Source organism: Narcine bancroftii, chromosome 2, assembly GCF_036971445.1.
Source record: "Narcine bancroftii isolate sNarBan1 chromosome 2, sNarBan1.hap1, whole genome shotgun sequence".
Taxonomy (NCBI): Eukaryota; Metazoa; Chordata; class Chondrichthyes; order Torpediniformes; family Narcinidae; genus Narcine; species Narcine bancroftii.
Window position 1 is genome coordinate 79271748 of NC_091470.1, and position 13225 is coordinate 79284972.

The window sequence follows — 13225 nt, forward strand, 5'->3', positions numbered from 1 at the left end:
CCCCATCCCAATCACCTGACTTACAAGGTTCATCCTGGGCTGGTCCAGAGTCGAGAGACTCTGGACATTATTTGTTCTACATCAACCACAAGGGACATGATGTTGGGGGAAGCACTGCTAGCTCACCACTGACCTCCAAATTAATTGAAAGTTACCTGGTACGCTATTTCCAGCAGACAGTCATGGCGTAATGCTTCCCGGCAAGGTGGAATGAGTTCTTTCCCACCCACAACCTCTCATTTAATGCTCGATATACAGTGTTGCCAAGTCTACACCCAACTAAGTGCTCAGTTGGATTTGAGGTGACCATTTGCCATGAAATCACTCGGTCGCAGAGAACCCAGGGCAGCATGAAGGTGGGGCTCAAAGCGTAGGCGTAGGGTGTTCCTGATGACCAGCTTCTCCATGATGAAGGAAGCGCAGAGCCAGGGGATGGCATACTCCAGAGTAATCAGACCCATGAAGTCAAACTCGAACTGAGAGTAGTCCCAGGGGCAGGCATTGAACTGGCGCAAAATGTAGCCTGTGGTGAACTCCCAGATGTAGGTCCAGATGGTATAGATGAGGCAGCGGGTGACAGTGCGACACCTGTCCCTGAGGTAGAGATACATCTGTTCCACTATCAGCATGGAGGTACCATAGATGAAAAGGGCCCAGACGCTGGTGACTCCAGGGAACTTCCAGTTGAAATGCACCACAAAATCCCATGCCGCTGTGAACATCACCTCGCAAAAATAACCATGGATGGCATAGAGATACCACCGAGAGAGGGCACTCAGAGGCTCCGCTGTGGCCATCCTCTCAACTAGCAGAGGGAAAGGATAAAAGCAGATGGAGAGAGACTCAGCTGCAAAGACAACACAGATCCAGTTACATGAAACAAGCTGATGAGGAAGAGCATCAAGTACAACCTTAGAAACGGAGAGAATTAATTTTTAAGCAGATACCAACCTGCTGAACCTCTACACCCTTCATTAATCAGCTCTCAGCATTTGTGTCGTCAATGGATCTGCACCAGGGAGAATGAGAGTGAAAAAAAGAGAGAGAGAGAGGGAAGCACTTAGCAGAAGCAGAATGCGGAAAGTACCACAGCTTTGAGCTGAATGGGGAACAGTATCGAGCTTCATTGGAGCATCCCTGCAGCTTTTTAGTGGGCAGATAAAAAGAATAGACATGAAAGGGAGTTCGAACAGCAACACAAACCACAATGAGCATTTTAACCCCAACCAGGCAGATAATAGCCAAAGATATTAAATACACTCGATCATCTAATATTCCGAGGCTATATTTCTATCTGAAGACAAGGGCTGGACATAAACCAAATCAAACATCCAACCATCCTGTCGCTCTCTCACACACAAAATTAATCCTGGGGGTAGCCCTAACCCTAACCCTAATGGCAGTATGACTCAGCTTTCATTGTGTAGCTCATAGTCAGCACAGAGTGCTTATGTTATCAGTAGTATAGCTGATACACTGGAGAAACAGTCTTCTAACTTGGCTCAATTTACCTCAAATGCAGTCCTACACACACAAGACTTAAACATTGCTTTTAGTGTTTCTCTGATTTTTATCTGTAGGTGGGAAGGAGATAGACAATCAAACCTGAAAATGTACAAACTGCATAGTGAGGACTCCTCTGTCCTCATTATCTGTCTGAACATTTGTTGGGGATTTTACCATTCTTTAAACCTTCAGAACTTTTCTAGAATGTACAAGGATGGTATCCCTTTCTCCCCATTCCTCTGGTCATTGTATTTTCAGTTTGGCTCATTGATCAACTTCAGGCTTGTCGTGATAACTATTATGTACAATTGGGTATCTTTGTGCATCCCAGGTGAGACTTAAGTAAAACACTGCAGATATTGGAAATCTGAAACAAAATCAGAGGATGCTGGATATACTCAGCAGGCCAGACAGCATTTGTGCAGAGTAAAACAAGGTTACAGTCCTGAGAGAGCATTGAACTGCAATGTTTTTCTTTTCCCACTGAAAATCCCCAGCATTCTGTTTTTATTGCAGTCAGGCCTGATCATGTCTTGTATCCATTTGTCTACAGGGATCATTGCATAATGGTGAGGGGCAAGAATTCTGGGTAGTTTTGCCATCTCCAATTCAGGACATGGAGTCGCTCTCATCTCTCAGCACAGATTCACAACCTTTACACTTAATGGCTGTGAGCTTAATGCCAGTTCCATCTAGTTAGTGGCCAGCTGTCCAATTGTGAACTGTAATACTTGCAACCTCCTATTTTGTCCCTGAAGGCAACCAAGGGATAGATTTCAGTTAAGTGGGACAGTGTACTGTAGAAATACCATCTGTTTTATTCATGAATAATTCATCATTCCTAAATGAAGCAGTAGAACAAGGAATAAACCTCCTGAAATTAATTTTGAGTCTGGAATTTAGACTGGGAGTCAGTTTCTCTGCTCTGAAATGATCAGATGCAGAAACAATGAAGACTCTTTCCTCTTTTATGCCTAGGGCACTGATGTTCCTCTAAGGAAAACAGCTACTTCAGCACAGATTGAGGTCTGAGACTTGTTCAGCTTGGAGAGTTAACTATTCAATCACCAGAGAGTACTACAATCTGTAAAATCTAACAATCATATCAACTGCCCAACATAGATCATTCAGCCTATTGTATGTGTGCTGCTCTAAAGAGATCGCTAGCTTAACCCCAACTTCCACCAGTAGTCTATAGACTACCAATTCATGGTTCTTCAAATATTCATCGCATCATGATACCTGTGATGAATGTTCCTGCCTCTACTGCCCCTTCAGGCAATGAATTTCTGACTTCTTCCAAGTTCTGATGGAATTTGATTTCCCTCTGATATTTCTGTTTTTTTCCTCCCATTTCCATACTTAGAAAGACCATTCAGCTCATCAAGTCTATGCCAGATCTCAGCAATTCCATTCCTTTTCCCTGTAGCTCATTCTCCCCATATTCCTCTTAATTTCCTCCCTTCCCTGATTCTATCACTGATCTACACACTGTTGGTAATTTACAGCACCTGATTTACCCAATAATCCACACATATGTGGGATGAGGGAGGAAACCAGTGCATCCAGAGGAAACCTGGGAGGTCCAGGGAGAATGTGCAGACTCCACATAAACTTCATGCAGTCTGGATTAAACGAAGGAGCTGGAGTTGTGAAGCTGCAGCTCTATAGGCAGTGCCATTGTGTTGAAGGAAAAGGCCCCTCTGCCAAAAGAAATAGGGCCTTATTTATCTTCTCTCTCATACTGTGAAAATGAACATTGAGCGTCGATGTTGTGCTTTGAATATTTCTCCTCACAGGAAAGATTGAGCAATATTATGGAGATGAGCTTTTAAGAGCAAAGTGAGCTTGCACTGTGCAAAAGGCCATTGGCTGATAACCAACACCTCACCCAAAGGCCTGTTTATTGCATCTGCAAGATACAATGATTGTCAATTGACTTATTCCAATCCTATGAGCTAGAAATGCTCTTGTTCACCTTATAAAGGCTTTTAGAAATCTTCACTCGAAAGTGTCTGCAGGATGGTGTAGGGTGTGCGATGTATCCGATTGACCAGAGAAACCAAATCAGCAAGTTACTGCTGAAAGTGTGATTTTTTTTGCTTCTGGAAGCAAGCCTGAATTCCAGCTGGCCCTTGACTGAAGGAAAATGGATGCAATGTCAAGTTTTGTCTGATTAAAAAATAACTTGGATCAGTTAGTCAGAATCATACAGCATGGAGCACACTCTTTGGCCCAACAAGTCCAGGCTGATCAAGCTGGTGTATGGATCCATCTAATTTGCCTGCATTTGCTACATATTCTTTCAAACCCTTCCTATCCAGGGGTCTCTCCAAATGTCTTGTAATTGTACCTGCTTCTATACCTTCTCTAACAGCTTGTCCCGGAGGCAGATTACCCTATGAATGAAAAATTTGTCTGAGATCCCTCTTGAATATCTCTCTTCTCATTTAAACCTATGCTCTCTAGTTCTAGAATCATCTACCCTGGGATAAAGACTGTGAGCTCTTTATCCATGCCCCTCTAACTTTTATGAACTATCATTAGGTCATTCAGCGTCCTACTCTCAAAACTGGGAAATCTGTATCCATTGCTTCTGGAAGGACTTTTCTTTTCTGCCTATCTTTTAAAAAATATGTAAAATTCTCTCAAATGAAGTCAACAGTAGTACACCACATCAACTTCTTGCACAGTATGAAGAATGAGAGTCTTTACTGACTCCTGATCAAATATTGCCTCACATGGGTGTCAAAACTGATTTGCCGATGCGGGTCAGGGCTGCACGCATTTTAATCTCCTTACCTTAGGACCATTCCATGATACAGGTGTTAATGTCTCTACATCAAACAGTTTGCATGCAACTCCTGCATTGGAGAGGTAACCCAGTTTCCATTCTCAGGAAATCTTTTACAAATAGGCAGAGGGGGTACAGGAATTCACCTGCACTGGCTTCCCCAGGCTGCAGAACATGCACTCACATCATCACAGACTTCCCTACCTTCTACTTGGTTGCAGCCATGGTCCCCTTACATAAAGAATGTCTGTGGCAAGAGCAGTTCTTCAATAGCCTGTCAGGAACCTTCTGTCTGAGAACTATTCCTCTCCTCTCCTCCCATGATCATAGTGCCCATTAGCAACAGTCCTCTGAAGCTGGAACAATGTTACCTGTATTGTGATGTGACCCTTTGAGAGCTGGCTGCAAAAATTGCAGCAGATGGGCAAGAGACTGAGCATTGTGAGAACATTCAACTGGAACAAGTTACAACAGGGAAACACAATTGTGAACCATGCAAGTGAAGTTTATCTTTGTTTTGTGACTTTCACAAATAGCATTAAGTCTGACTGATAACACTGTACAAATATTTTTAAAAATGCATGTTCCAATTTATAGAAAAGGGTCTATATTTAAAGGAGAATGTAATTTGATTTGACTTTTAAATAAAAGAAATCCTACCTCATCTCTCATTTGTCTCTCAAGTGATGTAGTTACCTAAAGACTCAATCTTCACCTACCATTATAATTTTGGGTTACGTTGTTGTGCAGGTAGAACACATGACTTGAAAGAATATTTAGAAAGTGCTCCATACTGGTAACAAGCACTTCCGACCATGCTGGAGACTTTGTTTTCAATCATTGGTGAGTCATATGTGCAAGTGAAAATACACAGAGGAACTCAGCTAGTCTTGAGCATCCATCAGAGGTAAAAATGTATTACCGACTTTTCAGACCTGAGCCCTTCTTCAAGGAATAAACAAAGAACAAGAGGGGATCAGAATAAAGACTGAAGACTGGCAGGGGGAGCAGTCAAGTAATTGCTCGACACTGTCAGAGACAATGCAATCCACTTTGACTGGTACCCCTCCAGCAACAGTGCACCATCGATAAAATGCACTGCTCTTACTCGCTCAGGGAACTGCAATAGCATCTCCCAAATCAGCAACCTCTATCTACAAGCCAAAGGAAGCTAGGTGCAGAACAGCACTGCCTGCCTCCCTGACTTGGAAATATATTACTGTTTTTACATCACTGGCTCCAAATTCTGGAACTCCCTACCCAATAGCATATTGGAAGTGCCTTCACTACTTTCTCAAAGGGAATAAGAGATGAGCTCAGCCTGTTTATCCCTTCAATGAATAAAAATAAGATGTGAATTTAAAGTTGCAGGACCATAATGCACAGAACCTCACCCCTATTTATTCTCAGACATCACAAGCTGCAATGTCATTACCCAGTTTATTTCTCCATTTAAGAGGAAGCAAGCACCCAGGGGAGAGGATTGGCAAAAAGGTCACTTTTCCCGACCACCCTGAAACAAAGAAAAAACCTAGATACTGGAAATTTGAAATCAATACAGAAAAAGCCAGAGAGAAAGATCAGTGGTAAGTGTGTGGCATAGGGAGACCGGAACTAGATATATGATGAAGGGCTGGTCGGGAGATGGTGGGAAAGGTGAAGAACAAAGGGTAGATCATGGGGGGAGGATGTAAACATTCTCAATGACCTGGCCTTGAGCAAGCACGTTAAGAAGGAAGCACACCTACTTTCTTAGATTTAGGAAGTTCGGCAATGTCCCCAACAACTTCTGCAGGCACATCATTGAAATCATGCATTCTGGATGCATCACAGCATATGAGACTGAAAGTGAATGCTGCTCAGAACATCAAGCAAGCTTCCCTCCCTCCAATGGACTCCATCTGCCACTGCCAGAGAAATATACACTGAAGGACTCATCACAACCTGGACACTCTCTTCCCCCTCCTCCCTTCAAGGTGAAGCCTCAAAGGGCCTAAAGACCATTTCTTCTCTGCAGCCATCAAGCTCCTGAATGAACCCTACAATAGTGCTCTCTTGCTGCCTTGTGATCTCATTGTAAATGTATACTCTGTAATTAATTATACTCCTGTTCTTCTACTTTACATGGCTAAGAGTTGGCCTGTTAGAATGCTTGTGGAAGAACTATATTCATTGTACCAAGTATAATAAGACAAATATATATAAAACTCATAAGACATACCACCAATTCCAGTTATTAGTCTCGTGAATTGCTTCCAACATATTGACATCCTGCCTTTAAGGAGCAAAGCACCACCATCATTGGATTTTTAAAAAACCCCATCTTATTATTCCTCTTCATCCCATATCCTTTCTTTGCAATTGATGACTTTTCCCAGTTCTGATGAAAGGTTATTGACCTGAAATTCAAAATCATATTTTTTCTATTTCACAATCACAAGCTGGTTCTGACCACTCATGTAAGCAGGTATGTAAGCACCATCGTTCAAATTGTAGGGCTTCCTCTCATAAACCAGATCACTGTAAACAGTTGTAAGATGCTCAGTCACAACATATGCATCTTTATTCATAAATAGGAAGTTACTTATCCTTCATTTTAAGTTCAAATGAAAACCCTCTTTAAAAACCATTTAAAATGAGAATTAAAAATAAAAAAAGCCATCTTCAAAGGATAGACATTTGACTGGTCATAGGACATAGCGGTCCAGGGCTGAGGCTGTCAGATCTTTGGGGTCCTTTTGCAGTCAGGGTGATGAGAGAGATCAGCAGCAAAGCTAGAAGGGAGAGTTGAACTCATCACCTTTTGCACCTGACTGGCTCCAGCTTAGCTTCAGGATTTTGCAGACAAGAAGGGTGTCAGTTAAAGGAGTTAGAAAAAGAGTAAATACAAACTGCAAATAAGGAAAAATCGTTTACCAGAAAGGCAACACAAGAGACTGCAGATGCTGGGATCTGAAGCAAAACAACAAGCTGCTGGTTCTACCTGTCCATCAATCCCATCCTTACCTGGATGAAATCATTACATGACAACTCGCGTCTCAACCTTCCCCCTCGCTTCTTTATGGTGGCTATCTCCCTTTAACATTCAGCCCAAAATAACACCCATTGCTTTATCCCCTCGGATGCAGCCTGTCCCAATGAATTCCTCCAGCAGCTTGATTTCGCTGTTAGAATGCGAGTCAATGTGTCATACAGCACAGATGGAAGCCTTTCAGCTAAATGTCCATGCCACCCATTCTACCTATCTGCACTAATCCTACGTAACCTGCTTTAGGTCTGTAATCTTGGACAGATGGATCAATGATTCAAGACAATGAGCAAAATAAGGGGCATTTACGGTTTATTACCTGCAACCCAATTCTTGAAAGAATAATGGTGCCACATTTAGAATGGTTACATTTTTGAACAGGGAAGGACTTCAAGAGCTGGCAGAAGTATTATTGGCCAATGACCTTTGGAGGAAGATTAGGTTTAAAAAGAGCGAGAGGAGAGGAATTCAGAAGCAGAGAGAGCAGTCTTAATGCAGTGGGAAACTGGGGAGCTGGTTGTATAACATGTACAGGTAACATTACCTCATACTATTCAGCAATTCTATCCTCCTTACCTGGTTTATCAGATTTAGCACACATTTGAAGGACATCAAGTGTGTTGAGTACAGAGGAGAACAAGGTGGATGAGCAGATAATGTTATTTATTGTTTAATTCCTCCTCCCCTCCATTTTCCTCAAACTACTGATAGCTCTAAAATTTGAGTCCAGTCCAAATTGTTTTTTTGGGGGGCGTTGGGTAAAGAGCTTCACAAGATATACACTCCTAACTTGCCTCAATCACTGTCAGTGAACTTCTAACCACCTGGTCGTGAATCTGGATAGTAACCAGCCCAAGTTCCAGCCCTCTATCAGTTTTCTGTTAGAAAATGGCACGTGAGGGCTTAAGATTTAGCTCCTGATTTCCCATTCCTGAAGCTGGCCACAAACAATCACTCTATCCAAACACACTGGTCATTCACATGGGAACACTTGCAGCCCTATGACCCCTGCAAAATCTAACCTCACCAGGTTTTAGAGGGTCAGAAAGATAAAAGTTATCCAGAACATATATAGAACCTTGGTAAAACTGAGTCTGCAATGTCCATCAGCTACCTACTTACACTAATCCTATTTTCCCATATCCCCATCAACTCCCCTTCCCCCATCACACCCCCTCCCAGATTCTACCACTCATCTGCACACCAGGAGCAATTTACAGAGTCCAGTTAACCTTCCAACCCACGTATCTTTGGGACATGGGAAGAAACCAAAGCAAGCAGGAGAAATCCACGCAGTCGCAGGAAGAATGTGCAAACTCCACGCACGTAGCACCGGAGGTCAGGATCAAATCCTGTCCACTGCGGCTGCAGTGCCTATGCTAGTTGCACCACTGTGTTGCCCAATGACAAAGTGATAAAAGAGACCTTTGTGTTGAATTTGTAATCGCCACCACTGATATCAGAAAAAGCCAGCAAAATTGCTGGCACCATGTGGAAAACAAAAACGTTAATGATTTTGGTAGGACACCACTGGATCTCAGCTGTGGCTCCCTCCCAGATATTTACATGGAGGAAAATGGGCTTAAAGCAACTGATTGTGCGCAGTGTCCAGGAACTGTGTGGGGTGGGGGAAAAGGACTCAGCTCAAAGTGTCAGATGGAGACATCAGGTTTGAGAGACCAACATCCAAAGGATGCAAATATTTGTCAGAATTACTTTAACTATGGAGAGCACTCAGGGAAAGGACTCATCCATCTAGACCCAAATTCTCACCTTTACTAATTTAGCACAAAAGAGAATTCTGTTCCTCTCTCTTCATAATTTAAATTGCCGTTATAGTGGGCACCTTCACCACTCCTTATCCCTTATTTAAGAAAAAACACGACTTGGATATTTATTTCAATGCTCATTGTGAAATCTTGCTGTGCCTATTTTGGCTGCTACGTTCCACTGCAGCACAAGTGATTTCACTTCAAAATTACATCTTCACTTCAGTGTGCTTTAGAATGTTCTGCAGTTGTGAAAGAAGTCTTATAAATGAAAAGATTTCTTCTCCTACTGAAGTCCAATGGACAACAATGTATACAAAAGGGAGGGGAGATTAGGTAACAAATACTATTTGGCCTCGGAGTCAGCTGCCAAATCAAATTCAGGTTATAAAGATGAAGTCATTTGAAATTTTTTTTAAAGAAACACGACAAATAAAATTCCTTTTCCTCAGGGTAATAGCATCTTGGTCAACATGAAGGGCAGCAATGTAGTTGTTAATCTTCAATGACGATGGGCTCATCATCAGTGGGAGGCTTTGGGCCTCTTGCACAGTCCAGGGTGTGCTGCTCAATAAAGATCTGTGCTTGGGGCCGTCTCCCGCTCCGCCTACGCTCAAAGGAAGTAAGCAACTTGCGGATCTTCCTGCGGGGAAAAAAAAACAAAACACAGAGAATCAGTGTTTATGGTCTCAATAAGCAGCAATCCAAGTCAAGTTGTAGTCTGTTCTCTGGTGACTTCAAACTGATGCAAGCCAGAACTCTCACATTCCACTACATTTACACAGGGAATCATTATCCGAGAGGGCAGATATTGGGGGTGGGGGGAGGGGGGGGGGGGGAAAATTCCCTATTGAGAAAACGGGCCATTCAACCCAACAGATTTCTGCTGAGAGAGGCTAAAAGCAAGGAAACAGACCCTTCTATGTCCATACCATCAAGCAACTGTTTGCACTAATCCCACTTCCGTCTGCCTATGTTCCCATCAACGTACCCACCCTCAGGATTCTACCACTCACCTATGAATGGGAAAATTTAGTGGCCAATAAACCCACCAACCAGCACATGATGAGGGTATGGGAGGTGTGACTGGACCACCAGGGGACAGTGATGACCACAGGGAGAATGCACAAACTGCACACAGATTACACCAGAGGTCAGAACAGAACCTGTATCACGAGCTGCAAGGCAGCAGGTCTTCCAGTTCAATTTTTTTAAACAATACAGCATGGTAGAAACCTCTCAAGCCCATGAAACCAAATAACCTATCAATTCCATACATTTTTTTTGGAAGGTGGGAGGAAACCAGACCATCCATAGAAAATCCACACAGAACACAGGGAGTACGTACAAACCTTTTGAAGATAGGACCAGATTCGAACCCACGTCATTGGCACTGTAATATCGTTGCGCTAATTGATACCTTAACCGCACCACTCAAGTTGTGCCAATGTGTTGATGTTTAAGTTCCATTCTCACCATCTCCTGTCTTACTTTATGCCACCCTATTAATTTGTTCTTTCGTTCCTTTCTCCCTCACCTATTTATCCTTTCCGAGGTATCCACTTCAAAACATTCCTGTGGCTCTGGGCTTCTCCTTCTCATAGAATCATAGAGCCACACAGCATGGAACAAGCCCTTTGACCCAACTTGATCATGCCAACTAAGCTGGTATTCTGGGCTGGCCCCATTTGTCTGCATTTCCTTCTCAAACCTATCCATGCATCTCTCCAAATGCCTTTTAAATGTTGTACTTTGTACCCACTTCTATAACTTCCTCTGGCAGCTTATTCTAGATATGGAACACTCTCTGACTGAAAAAAGGTGCTCCTCAATCCCGAATAACTCTCTCCTCTCTCACCTTAAACCTATGTCCCCTAGTTCTAGCAACATCTACAATGAGAAAGAGAGTGAGCATTCACTTTATCTATGTCCCTCATGATTTTACAAAATGTCATTCAGTTTCATATGCTCCAGGGAATGAAGACCCAGTCTATCCAACCCTTCCCTACATCTCATATCCTCCAGACCAATCAACATCCTGGTGAATCTCTCCTGCATCCCTTTTAACTTATCAATATCCTTCCTATAACTGGGCAACTGGAACTGCAGTGTTCCATGTGATCTCACCAACAACTTGTACAGCTGAATCACGAGGACCCAACTTATGGCAATGAAGGTAAGCATGCCACACATCTTCTTCACCACTCTGTCCACCTAAGCAGTTTGTTCTGAATGGGTTTATTAGTGACAGAAAGATGCCACCTCTGACAGATTGGGAGTTGCTCAGTCATGGAAAAACCCAGCACCAAAGTTGGATCTTACCATAAAAACAGAAAATCAAACAGGTTTTGTGATCTGAGCAGCATATACAGTGTCATTATTTCTCTCTGTACTTGTTTAGTAACAGGCATCACAAATACAAGAGAGACAGCACAGAAATAGAAGTTAACCAGGCAACAAGTTAAACAAGTAAGTCTGCAGATGCTGGGGTCCAGAGCAATATACAAACATGTTGGAGAGCTCAACAGGTCAAATGGCATCAATAGAAACTAAAAGGCCTGGGTTTTACCTGACGAAGGGCCCAGGTCCAAAACATTGGTGACCTTTTACTTCTTATGGATGCTGCGTGATCTGTTGAGTTTCTCCAGCACTTTTGTGTATTGCAACCAGGTCACAAGGTTCTCTTTCCCTTTCACCCCTTGCAGTATTCATTTGCAGAGCAAATGAATATTTGCAATGAAGGGGAGGTGAACAAATGCGGAAGGATAAACAAAGGGGAAGAATTGAAGAGGTAGAATCAGGAACCACACATGAATTCCCACTGAGTAACTGAGTAAAATAAAGAAGGACATTTAAAAATAAAGAAGGACATTTAATTGCAACAGCTATCATGCTCTTAAACCTCTCCATTTCACATGAACTGTGATGCTACTATAAGACCATTAAAGAACTATCTATATTGCTGACAGAACAAATTTTTCTTCAGTACACAAAAGGCAGTTGAGTTTTGGGCCTGAGCCTTCATCGGGAGTGTTGAAACTCATGCAGATGCCTAGTTAAAAAGGTGGGAGAGGGAGGGAGAGGTGCACTGGCTACAAGTGGGAGAGTACAAGAAAAAGAAGTTGAGATGTGATTGGAGGAGAGGGCAGAGGGTTATGAAAGAAAGCTCTCAATTGGAAGAATAAGGAAGGGAAGAAGTGGGGAGCTAAAGGAGGGATGAGGGAAAGAGAGAAACTGGGAGAGGGATTAAGGGAAATTGGAGAAGTCGATATTGACACTGTCTGGTAGGAGACAGCTGAGAGAAAATACAAGGTGACGTTTCTCCAATTTGTAAGTGGCCTCAACCTACATTTTTCGTTTATCCTCTTTTTTTATTTATCTTTTTTCTTTTCATGGTACCTTAATTATAATTTTGTGTTTTATATAATTGCAACAAGTAAGACTTTCATCTATGCAAAGTACTTATGTACATGACAATAAATCTCATTCATTCATGAGCCAGTTTTGCTATTCATGGCCGATCTGTGACTAGACTCCATAGACCGACTTTGCCCCATCTCTCTCAAATAGGAAAAGACAATTTCATAAACATCTCAAGAAAGAGAAAGCCCATCACTTTTAAAAAAATTTAAATGTAGACATACAGCATGGTAATGGACCTTTTTGGCCCATGAGTCCATGCCACCCAATTTACACCCCATTAACCTACACCCCTGGCACTTTTTTGAAGAGTAGGAAGAAACCAAAGACCCTGGAGAAACCCACGCAGACACAGGGAGGATGTACAAACTCCTTACAGAGAGCACGGGATTTGAACCGCAGTCCAGTCCCAATTGCTGGCGTTGTAAAGGCGTTGCACTAACCACTACACTAACTGTGCCAACCTAGACAAAATTCAGGGATGAAATATTTGCAACCACTTCAAGATTCAATTTATTGTCATGTACACAAAATACACAAAAATTGTTTTCCTTTATTTGGACCTAAAGGCATGCAAAACAGTTCCGCCCACACTTTACTATCAAGAAAAAGAAGCAAATGAGAATTCCTTCAGAGATGCTGAGTGTCTGTGGATGCCACACCTCCTCCAGTGCACCATCTTCTGTGCCTCTTAAGGTGTGGATCCCA

At 42.5% G+C, this 13225-nt stretch overlaps 2 protein-coding genes across 13 annotated transcripts in view; both read right to left on the reverse strand.

The window, feature by feature from the left end:
* Nucleotides 1–287: 287 nt before the first annotated feature.
* On the reverse strand, nucleotides 288–797 carry LOC138752391 (transmembrane protein 229b-like). Its single transcript, XM_069915271.1, has one exon. The coding sequence runs from the start codon at nucleotides 795–797 to the stop codon at nucleotides 288–290; it is 510 nt and encodes a 169-aa protein (XP_069771372.1).
* A 3987-nt stretch (nucleotides 798–4784) lies between these two features.
* mta1 (metastasis associated 1) overlaps nucleotides 4785–13225 on the reverse strand; it is a 166994-nt gene continuing 158553 nt past the window's right edge. For 7 of the 12 annotated variants that reach the window (XM_069917205.1, XM_069917203.1, XM_069917202.1 and 4 more), the window contains one exon: nucleotides 4785–9740. In XM_069917205.1, coding sequence (XP_069773306.1) covers nucleotides 9593–9740 — 148 coding nt within the window. In that variant the 3' untranslated portion in view covers nucleotides 4785–9592. The remainder of the gene's footprint in view (nucleotides 9741–13225) is intronic. The other 5 variants (XM_069917213.1, XM_069917212.1, XM_069917211.1 and 2 more) reach the window with 3 other exon arrangements.